Here is a 12,448-nt window from a genome sequence, read left to right as displayed (position 1 = left end):
TTTGGATGGAGCTCACAGCGGCTAGGTCATTGTAATACAGTTTCCAGGATTCATGGGGTGGTCTAGGTTGAGTCGGAGCACTCAAGTGCATCCATGCTGATTGCTCATGCTCTTTTTCTTTCCGTCTGAACTTTGGCTTTTCCCTTGGTTCTATCGACCTTCTCTGGGATTCCAATTAATTGGCCTGAGCTGCCACAAATATTGGTAATCATGGGATGGCGATGAAGTAAACAAACCTTCCTGTGTCTAAATGATTGTGTAGTGCAAGGAAAGTTTCCAAATTAAGTTCACATGAACTTAATTTTTGTCTCCCAGCCCTAGCTGTACATGAGAATCATCAATTAAACTTAACTCTCTGAAGGCAGAGTCTGAACATCTCTGTTTCAGATCTCCCTGGGTAATTGCTAATGAGTGTTCAGGGCTGAGAGCCACTGATGAGCTACCAGAATGCAGGCTATTCTACTGTGTAGGGGATTGATGAGCAAGCCTACAATCACATTTTTGAACCTGAAAAACTTAACCAGATAAAAATAGACCTGATTCTTACTGCTTTATGAGTTTCTCATTTAAATTCTAGTTTGAAATCAAATTTTATCTATCTCACCTGAAAACACTGAAATAATGAAATTTACTTGGTCTCTTAGAAAACAAGGGAAGAATATGGTCATATAGGATGAAACATCATTATGTCAGGGTTTGGCAAGGAAACAGCCTTATTGTGAACTTCAAGTGTTAAAGTGAGAAAAGAGCACCGACTGTTATCAGCCCCAGGAGGAAAATGATAAAACCCATAGTATAAATGCACTCACTGTAGGATAAAGTGCCTTTTGATGGAATTTTACTGCATGTCACATTTGGAATACACCCTTGAAATCCTTTATGCCTAAATCTAGACCACAGAAAGGATTCATTACAATCCAATTAAATTAAAATGCTAAAATTTATTAAAAATTTTTCAAGCTGTTTTTTTGCAATTATAAGACTGTTTCAGAATACCTTAGTTAAATGACTAAAACATTAATTTGATCTCATATATTTTCCTTTTAATTACCATTCACAACGTTGAAATAGCCGTAGGAAATAAAAGATGCTATCTTAATGAACTATAGTGATATATATATTTTAAAAGAGACCATAAGAAACAAAATAAATACCAAACCAGCACCACACACACTAAAAAACTTATTTCTCATTTTCATCAAAAAATTTAAAACACTGAAAGTTAATTCCCAAACCACTAATGAAAGAAAATGGACATGATAGCACATATATAAACAAGGAGATTTTCGTGTATGTTTAATAAACTGGCACACGTGTATGAGACACTAAAAAAAAATCAATTAACTTGAGAATAAATATATGACAGTAATTTTGTCCTTTAGGAACTAACATTTAAGTAGGAGAAGGCAAGAACATTTAGATATCAGTAAAACAGGATGAAATGTGGGAAGCTCTTTAATAGAGGTGCAGACTAGTGTGGAAGTAATGACTACCACTCCCACAGCAGTGTCAAAGTACTATTCCCCTGAGAGAAAATCCAGAAATGTTCCTTGAGTTGGGGTAATATTTGAACAAGGTTGAAAGTAGAGGAGAACTTCAGAGTGATGTTGTAAAGTGGGAAAGGATGTTCCAGGGAGAAAGCGAGCTACTTCAATGAAAAAATGAAGATAATTGAATTGAGAAAATAGAATACTTTAGAGTGGTGTGTAGAGATTCACGTAATGTTAGGGACACACTGTGGAATGTTTTCAATGAGAAGCTGCAACTATTCTCTATGTAGTACAGAGCTCTCATGGTTCTTCAGAAAGTGTGGCTTAGATCCAATTTAGAAGGATTATTTCAAAGATGGTGTTAAAAACTAACTTGGAGAAGATAATGGCTAGATATAGAGAATTTGGTAGGCTATAGAGTAGTACTACACTCAAGAGATGAAGAGGACCTGTGCTAAGGCCCTGGGAATAGAATGGATGGACTCAATTTAGAAGACATCTTTGATTTCAAAACAGCAGAGTTTGAAGAATTGTTATAGGTGAAGCATGAGCAAATGTTATGGCAAAAAATACTAGGGATATGTCTATTTTGCAAAAGAAACATTTCCAGCATATGTAAGATTAGCAAAGTGATGTTGAGAAGGTTGTTCTGATGCAAATTTTGAAGAATATTTTGGAAATCATCATATTGTTTAACATATGTTATAAAAAAGAAAAATAAAGAATAAGCATGAAAGTTAAAAGAAGGCAGCAAATTGAAAGCCTAAAGTCACAAAGAGCTACAAGAATGGCCAGAGTAAGGGGAAAGCAGCACTAAAATGTGAGTGATGTCTCAGAGACATGAGACAAGGTAGTAGAGGATATGGGTGAGCAGAAGTTGGAACAGATAAATATAGGAGGCATAGATGGGGCAAATTACCCTCCTTATAAATAGATGGGAAATCCAAAGATACTACAAAGCAAAAAACATGGTTAACAGGAGGAATTGGCCTTAGTGAATAATTTTGTGTGATTCAGAAGGATGGAGAGGATGGAGACTAAATGTGAAGACCATGAGCAGGATGAACCTGGTAACGAATTGTTACCTTGTTGTACTACTAATAAGATAAAAGCATATCAACAGAAATTTTGTAAAGAATAGATAAATACAAAGTATTATTTTCTTTTCCTGATAGATTAAATAAGAGCTGGTTGCCACTATGGATTTGTTAATCACACTTTAGCACCAGACACCCACCAACTTATAGCCTGCCTTCCAAGTGGATTTCAAGGTCAGACTTTGATCCTTACAGGGAAGATTGATGAAATGGGGTGAAAGACATATGTGCCGATGGGGAAACCGGAACAGTCCTGACCTGGACAGTAAGGCCCCAGGAAGCCCACTGATTCTAGATTGAAACCAAGTTATGTTTTTAAACTTTATTTTATATTTAGATAAAAATCATTATTTATATTTATGAAGTACAGTGTGGTGGCTTGATATGTGTATGCGCTGCAGAATGATCAAATTAGGCTAATTGGCATATCTCTCAAATATCATTTATTTGTGGTGAGAATATTTAAAATATGCATTGCTATTGACCATAGTCACTGTGCAACAGAATAACAGAACTTATTTCTCCTATCAGCTGTAACTTTATACCAGTTGATCAATATCTCTCTTTTCCTGTCCATCCCCTGCCACCAGCACCAGCCTCTAATAACCACTATTCTACTCCCTACATCAACGAGTTCTATTTTTTTAGATTCCAGGTATTAGTGAAATTATATGATATTTGTCCCTCTGTGTCTGTCTTATTTCACAGGACATAATGTTTCTGGATTCACTTGTGTTGTTGCAAACAGCAGAACACAAGCAACCAACATATGTATGACATTACTAATCATCATAGAAATACAAATTCAAACCCCCAATGAGATACCACCTTCGACGTGTTATATTCACTAATATAAAAAAGATGCAAGATAACAATTGTTGGGAGGATGTGGATAAAAGGAAACCCAACACAGTGTTGGGGGTATTGTAAATTACTGAGATCATTTTAGGAAAAAGTATGTAGACTCTTCAAAAGATAAAAAATAGAATTATCATATGATCTAGTGATCCCACTACTAAGTATATATTGAAAGGAAATAAAATCAGTATGTCAAAGAGACATGTGCATTCCCATATTCATTGCATCACTATTTGCAATCACCAAGATATGAGAACAAATTCAGCATCCACCAACAGATATATACATTTTTTAAAAAAATGTGGTCTATATTCACAATGGAGTATTTTTTAAAAAGCTGAATTAAGTTTTAAGTAATGTGACACTCCATTGGAACCAGTAACAGTGACAATATACAAACACTTAGTTTGGTGGGTTTAGTGACATTTGAATGGTGTTGGAAGATTTCTGTCTAGTAATCAATTCCTGTCAAGAATTAGATGTGTAATAAGAATTGTAATGCATTCCTCTGTTATATATTTTAAAAAATAAAATCAATTAAATAAAAAAAAGAATTAGACCATTTTCTTATTCAATTGGATGGGACATAAAATATCACCTTTGCTTCTGTTATATTTTTAAGCAGAAAAAAATTAAGGGGAAAAATATAATTACATCATGTGGGATGCAGATGTAATCACACTTACCAGAATAATATTGAGGACAGATACAAGTGTATCTTCCTATCTCATTGAGACACGTAGCCCCATTCTTGCAGGGATCTGAAACACATTCATTCACTTCCAAGTCACAGTGCCTTCCTTGATATCCTGGGACACAAAAGCAGGAATAGCCATTGATGCCATCCTGGCACACAGCCCCATTGTGGCAAGGGCTGGAAGCACAATCATTGTGATCTATTTCACAGAATCTTCCAGTGTATCCAGCAGGGCAGATGCAGACAGGGTCGACAGGGTCTTGGTGGCAAATACCACCATGTTGGCAGGAGTTCATACCACAGGAACCAGTGGTAATTTCACAGGTGATCCCACTATACCCAGGAGGACATTGGCACTGAAAGCTCCTTTTTCCTGGGGTGTTCACACAAGTGGCACTTCCTTGACAGGGACTGGAGAAACAAGGATCTCTCATGTTGTCACAGTCTTTGTCCAAATTATTGGTTATGTCTGAACAATGGCAATTGCTGTCTTGTGAAAAACCTTTGCATGCAGAATTGTTTTGGCAAGAATTTGACAGGCACCTGGTGTTGTTTTTATTGCAAAAAGAATCTACGAGAAAATAAAAAATATCAAGATTAAACTTATAAAATTGTTGAGGGTAAAATTAAAGAACAGCTTTCTTTTAGACCCTATGTCACCTCAAATTCATTAATGAAATACATAGTTGGCTGCATTCTAATGATGAGTTTTAATTCCCCACTTGTCAAAATTTGTTATGTAGTTGCTAATATGAAACACACAAAAAAAGGCTGGTTTGAGATTCTTTCTTCTCCTCCTTATTCCCTTTCTCAGGTTTAAGATAATGTGAGTTGAAGTAACCATTAACACTTCCTATATACTTAAAATTTTGAAAATCACATTCTCTCATGGGAGACTTTGGGAATATTGGGAAGTGAATTACAAAATTCTCTCTGAATAAGATATAACTAATGTTTAAGTGAAGACTGTTATTTGGTTTTTGACTGTTTTATCACAATTCCAACTTATGCTCTAAAGAGAAATGCACAGAAAAATGATAAAAATAAAATTCTGGTTATTTACTGAAGTTGTTTATGCACTAAACATTCCAGAAATTTTACATATATTCTTTCTTATTCTCACTACAACACAAAATAATTCTGTAAACTTTACAGTTTTAAGACAGATTAAGTCCCATCACAAGGACATTGATGTAGTAAAGTTTGTGCAAACTTTCATTTTCCTAAAATCGTGACTGTTCTAGGAATGTATTTTAAAAAATATATTTGGAACAACAACCTGCATTAAAGCAATAATTCTTTGATTCTTTCCAAATTGATCATATACTCACGTGAATATGTTTTCCCTGAACATATAGGCATTCTTATTTTCTTAATCTTATATATTGAGAAATTCTATAATTTGACACCTCAGTTGTGTCAGCCCATAAAATACAGTTTTTTTGTGTGGAATCAGATAATACATTGTTATTTTAATTCCTTTCTCACAATATTGCCCCAAAGCGTAATAGCAGATTATAAACAGTACAAGCTTGTAATAGAAAACAGAAAAAAAATTCTCTTAAATCATAAGACACAAATACGCCTTTATAAAGGATGGACCATCTTCTTAGGAAAACTCCTTATCCCTCTCTCTCTCTCTTTTTTTTTTTTTCTGTTGGTTCTGTTTCATGGAGAACTCAGATTAAAGCAGATTTTGGTACTGGAAGCAGCTTCTACAGGTACAGATTGAGGGTTTTATGAGATTGTTAATAGACTTTTATCCATTTGCCCTAGAACTTTTCTTTCTGGATTGGTCCTCTGAATGGACTAGGTTTAAAGATACTAATGACTCTATTGCCATTAATAAAGAGAGCAGTAATTGTTATGTGATCTGGTAATGTAGACATGCAAAGTTTGACACTGGATACTTCTTATAACCACTTTTTAAAATCAAGCAGCTGAAAGACTGTGAACATAATATATTCAAGCATTTTTTGGAAACTGATACATATAGAAAGAATGGATGCTGATTCTTTTCAGGACCTACCTCCAACACATCTCTTTGCTTCTAAGACCTATAATTAGACTCAAGTCCCAGTGGGGGAAAGGTATTTCCATAAGGAGTTACACTGCAAACAGCAACAACAAAAAATTCTATTTGAATTCTAATTTACACAGTCAGAAATCCAAAAAATACATGTGGGAATAGATATTGAGGTGACTACAGAAGGACCATGAAGCTGGATCTGTCTGAACTTATCGATAAAATCTCCCTGAACAAAAATCCTACCTTTAATGTTAACAGCTCAGAGTTTTAAAAGTTTATTGACTGAAACAAAAGGTTGTAAATGAATTTAAAATGTTGGACATGACTTAGTTGAATAAAGGAGAAAACATTCAAAAGCTTAGAGAGCTTGGAATATTTATTTATTTATTTATTTATTTATTGGTGCTGGGGATTGAATCTAGGGCTTTGTGCATTTGAAGCAAGCACTCTACCAACTGAGCTGGAATGTTACAGCAGATATGTCATTAAGACCTATTCACACTCTGGGACATGCCTGTCATCCCAGTGACTCAGGAGGCTAAGGTAGGAAGAATACAAGTTCAAAGACAGCCTTAGCAACTTAGTGAGGCCCTAAGCAACTTAATGGCACCCTGGCTTAAAAAAAAAAGGGGGGGGGGCTGGAATGTGGCCAAGTGGTAAAGTGCCCATGGGTTCAATCCTGGGTCCAAATAAAAGAAGAAAAAAGAAAGACCTATTCCCCCACACCAGAAGAGGTTAGAAGAATTATCTTTTACAACTACAACAGAGGTGTCTATCTGCATATCAGATAAAGTAGACTTCAAGTCAAAGTTAATCAGAAGAGATAAAGAAGGCCATTTCAAACTGCTTAAGGGTACTATACATCAACAGGGCATATTAATATTTATGCCTCAAACAGTGGAGCAACTATATACATCAGACAAACCCTTCATAATCCCAAGAATCAAATAGATCACAACACAATAAAACTGGGTGACTTTAACACACCTCTCTCACCAATCGATAGATTTTCAAATCAAAACTAAATAAAGGAGCGATAGAAATAAAAAATACAATTAATAAGTTAGATTTAACAGGCATATTTGGAATATTTCATCCATAAACAACTGAATACACTTTCTTCTCAGCAGCAATGGATCATTCTCTAAAATAGACCAATATGCTAGGCTACAAAGCAACTCTTAGCATATACAAAAAGCTGAAATAATACCTTGAATTTTTTTCAGATCACAATAGAATAAAATTAGAAATCAATGATAAAATTTTAAAAAGTAGAAGTTATCTAACATCAGGAGACTAAATAATACACTATTAAATTACCACTGGATAGCTGAAGAAAACAGGAATGAAACAAAAAAATATTTACAGGTTAATGAGAATAGCAAGACAATATCAAAATCTTTGGGACAGTAGGAAGGCAGATCTAAGAGGAAAGTTCATTGCATTGAACTCATTCATAAAACAAATAGAAAATCACCAAATAAATAACCTAACTTTATATCTTAATGCTCTAGAAAAAGAAGAATAAATCAACACTAAAAGCAATAGAAGACAGGAAATAATTAAAATGAGAGCTGAAATTAATGAAATTGAAACAAAAAAATAAGAAAACAAATACATTGGTTCTTTGAAAAAATAAATAAAATTGATAGATTCTTAGCCAATCTAATGAAGAAAAAGAGAGAGAAAACTCAAACTACTAAAATTCATGATAAAAAGGAAACATCACCAAGGACACCACTGAAATACAGATGATATCAGAAGCTACTTTAAAAATCTATACTCCAATAAAATCGAGAATCATGAAGACAAGTGTACTCATACATTACTGGTGGGACTGAAAATTGGTACAACCACTCTGGAAAGCACTGTGGAGACTGCTTAGAAAACCTGGAATAGAACCACCATTTGACCCAGTTATCCCACTCCTCAGCTTATACCCAAAGGAATTAAAATCAGCATACTATAGTGATACAGCCACATCAATGTTTATAGCAGCTCAATTCACAATAGCAAAGCTATGAAACCAGCCTAGGCGCCCTTTAGCAGATGAATGGATAAAGAAAATGTGGTAAGTGTACACAACAGAATACTACTCACCTATAAAGAAGGATGAAATTATGGCATTTGCTGGTAAATGGATGGAACTGGAAAATATAAAGCTGAGTGAAAATAAGCCAGTCTCAAAAAACTAAAGTGAATGTTTTCTCCAATATGTGAATGCTAACCCACAACAAGGGAGAATGGGTAGAGGAAGAATAGAAGTTCATTGGATTAGACAAAGGGGAATGAAGGGAAGGGAGTGGGGAGGGGATAGGAAGGGCAGTAGAATTAATCATACATAATTTTCCTATTGTTGTATTTGAACCCATGAGCAGGATAACTCCACATCATGTACAACCACAAGAATACAATCTTAATTAGTATAAGTTAAACCCATGTATATATGTATAATATGCCAAAATACACTCTATTGTCATGTATTTATAAAGAAGAACAATTTAAAAAAAAACACATCTGATGACCCAGCACAAAAGTGATTAGTGGAGTGAGGGATGCCTATCAAGTTCTTCAAGCTCCAAGATTAATAATCCAGTCAGTATTTCATGATTTTAATTTCTTATTTACATAATTAAGAGGCCAGGTACAGTCTTGTGGCTTGACACAAGGGGAGAGGAAGCATTTCCATTAGGGGTCTACTTGTGGTCAGCTGTTGCTAGAGATAATAAGGGCAAATGTAATTACAGAAGGGCTGCTGTGGTTGAAGAGGTAAGAAACAGAAACAGGTGTTGTAACTAAGATGGAGTGGCTGTGGTTGAAGTTGTCAGGGGGTAGCAATCACAGGGTGTCTCCAGACCTGGTGTCTCCTTTCAGGTTGGCATGGTGCCCCCTCCCCTCCTGTCTTTCTCCAAGGCCCGTCTCCTGGCTGCCTGTGGGAGAGCTATGTTCTTTCCTCAATATCATTTAAAATTAGGAATTATGAAGTTTCCAGTTCTGTTTTTCTTCAAAATTGTTTTGGCTACTTGAGGTTTTTGGAAAGGTCCTTATAAATTTTAAGATTTTTTTTTTGTCTTTCTAGCAAAAATGTCATTGGAATTTTTATAGAGATTTAAAAATCTGTGAATCATTTTGAATAGCATAGACATTTTAACAATACCATGAAATATCTTTATTTTTGTCTTCTTTAATTTGTTTTGTAGTATGAGCATACAAGTTTTATACTACCTTGGTTAAGTTTAATCCTAAGTGAAAGAACGAACAAGGCTCATCGTTGGAGAAAATGCCCGTTTATTGAGGAACAGCTCTGCATATTTATAGAGCCGGGGGCGGTTTGACAGTTATGACAGTTTAACGGTTTGACAGTTGGCACGGGGTGCTTTCTGATTGGTGGGTAAGGATCATGTGAGTCAGCAGGGCTCACCATTGGGTGGCTCTTCTGAGGGGGATGGGGAAGTTTGTCTTGGAGCCAGGGCGACTCCCAACACTAAGTACCTTTTTTTTTTTTTTTTTTTTTTAATCAAGTGGTAAATGATATTGTTTCATTCATTTCTTATTCAGATTCCCATTGTTGTTGTGTAGAAATGCAACTAATTTTTGCATGTTGAAGTTGTGTCTTGCAACTTTGCTGAATTTGTTTATCAGTTCTAACAGCTTTGATTTTTGTGTGTATGGAATCTCAAGGGTTTTCTATGTACAAGATCATGTCATTTTCAAACAGAGAAAAACAAATAAGGAACAAGGAGTTCAAACAAGAGAATGTTAAAAATGTTGGTGGTTATGAAAGAAGGAATCAGAGGGAGAAGAAGGAAATTAGAATTGTAACAGAAATATTGAAAATATTATGAGAACTGAAAACAAATAAAATTATAGATTTAAAAGTTCTACTGAGTGCCCAAGAAAAATGAGGGAAAAATAATTAATTCACACCAAAGCATATCACTGTGAAACTTCAGAACATCAGGGGACAAAGAGAAAAATCCTCTAAGCTTCTGTTATATGGAACATTTGCAAAGTGCATTTACAAAGCATCAGTGAATTACTAATTTATCAACAGAAGCATTGGAAGCTAGAATATCTTAGAACAATGCCTCAGAAATCTTGAGATGATGTCATTTCCAAATCAGAATTCTATGCCCTACTAAACTACCAATCAAATTTGAAGAGAAGAAAAACATTTTTTAGCATTCACAGGTTCCAATTTTTAGCTGTCTGCCATGCTCTATCTTCAGGAAGATTCTGGGGGATAATGCTCACAAAAATAGCAGTGAAACTGAAAAAGAAGATGCTGTGGGATCTAGGAGACTTGGAATCTAACCAAAAAAAGAAATGAAAGATGTAACCTAAAAGAGATCTCAGGAGGCCAGATATGCTACTGGCATAGAAATTAACCAGAGATGTCTCCAAAAAAAAAGAAAAAAGAAAAAAAAAAGAAGTACAAGGCACCAGTTAGAGATAAAATAGAAAACTAGAAACACCAACTTAAAAAAAAAAAAAACCAAAAAAACTTTCATTGGAATTAATTCTAGGAAAGCTGAAAGTTATACCAGAAAGTAAAAGTAAATGAAATCAGTATATTTAAGTGAAATCAATAGGTAAATTGAAAGGAATATGTAGTTGTTGAGATCATACCTTATGATAATAATAATAGTGACAATGTAATGATATAATGGATACAGGGAGCAATAGATTTGCATGTGTGGGTGCATGTATGTGAGAACTGGGGGAGAATTAAATTTATTTTTACCATAATAGGATTCTAATAGATTATATCATTATCTAAAACTAAAAAAACAAGCATTCAGCCATTATTTGGAAATATAAATGAAAACCAGGAGAAATAATTAGGAGAGTTTTCAGTAGCTATTTCTGGGGAATGCATGTCATGAGTGAGAAGCAGGAGTGCAGAGCTCAGAGGAATGTGGCTGTTTCCCTTTTAACACTTGGAATTTTTAAAATATTACTGAATAAATTTGATAAAAACTTTTTTTAAAGCCATGTAGGTAGATTTACAACCTGGCTGCACCTTTCATTATTTGTTTCTGTGTATACTTTGAGGTGTTTTTAGGATTGGTTCCAGATAAGATTACCTGTCAATCATGACCATTTATTGTATTGTTGGCCCTATTTGCTACATATATGTATGGAATGTCCATAGAGATGCTAACAGTCTCTCTTCAGAATGCAGTCCACCAGGGGGGCACTATATTAACTAATGCTTCAACTGCCTGTACTAAAAAACCAAACAATTTCCTGTTAAAAAAAAAACAACAAATCAATCTTTCAAATATATAAAGGAACTGCAATTGACTGCATTATTAAAAGCAACCAATTAAATTAAATAATTAAATAACCAACTAAGGAAATCAAAGCAGACTATGGTCAGAACAATGATGGGAGTGTCATAAGGTAAGGTTTATGATTATTCCAAATTTTTTCACAATGCTTGATAAAAATATGTCATATGTTTCATTATATCCAGCAGATTGTATGTCCCCTCAGTAAATAACAAAATATTAAATTTTAATAGTGAAAAATCTTTAGAACAAGACTTAAATGAACACATAAAAAGCCTATAGTATTATTTGAAATTATAATTGAAATTTAGTTCCCAGGAAAATGACCATAGAGGATTTTATGTGCAGCTTTCATATGAGGACAGAAGAAAATTTTACTGACTGTGAAATGTAATTGGTACTTGCAGACCAATATACATGGGCTGCAAAATTGCTTCCTTGCAGTAAAGTTTGCCATCTACTGGTTATTATAAGAAGTTCTACAGTAGTGAGTTTTAAACTTTGTTCATTTCCTTCCTTCCTTCCTTTCTTCATTGCTTCCTTCGTTCCTTTGTTCCTTCCTTCCTTCCGATTTCCTTTGCTTTTTCAATAGTGGCAGAATTACTTTAAAAAAAATGTCATGAGTAATCCCAGTGTATAAATTTGAAGGCAGATCTGCTCAGATTGAACCTGGAGAGGGGCCTTTGCCACAGTCAGCCTAGCCTCCTGCCTCCCCTGGAGATGCCTCCAAGAGCCCTGGGGTTTCAGAACAGAGAACTGAAAACTTCTGTACAGAAGAAATAAAAAGATTTTATGTATTTACTATAATTATTTCTGTTTCTCATTGAGTATTTCTAATTCTAGAATAAAATACTTTTTGTTTGCTGAGAAGTAAAAATTAATTTGAACAGTTTTAAGGAAGATGAAGACCCAAAGAACATTAAATGTATTTCTTATCTATGTGTGTGTATATATTTAGTAATTATCTATGTGTGTGTGTGTGT

The 12,448-nt window shown here is 34.5% G+C and overlaps 1 protein-coding gene across 1 annotated transcript in view; it reads right to left on the bottom strand.

Annotated features, from left to right (window-relative positions):
* The window catches only part of Crb1 (crumbs cell polarity complex component 1), a 193,429-nt gene that overhangs the window by 129,592 nt on the left and 51,389 nt on the right, over positions 1-12,448 (bottom strand). The window contains exon 2 of the mRNA XM_015483387.2: positions 4,132-4,713. Within this exon, the coding sequence (XP_015338873.1) occupies positions 4,132-4,713 (582 nt within the window). The remainder of the gene's footprint in view (positions 1-4,131; positions 4,714-12,448) is intronic.

This window comes from Marmota marmota, unplaced genomic scaffold, assembly GCF_001458135.2.
Source record: "Marmota marmota marmota unplaced genomic scaffold, marMar, whole genome shotgun sequence".
Lineage (NCBI taxonomy): Eukaryota > Metazoa > Chordata > Mammalia > Rodentia > Sciuridae > Marmota > Marmota marmota.
Note: the sequence above shows the minus strand (reverse complement) of the source record. Positions and strands in the feature narration are given on the sequence as shown.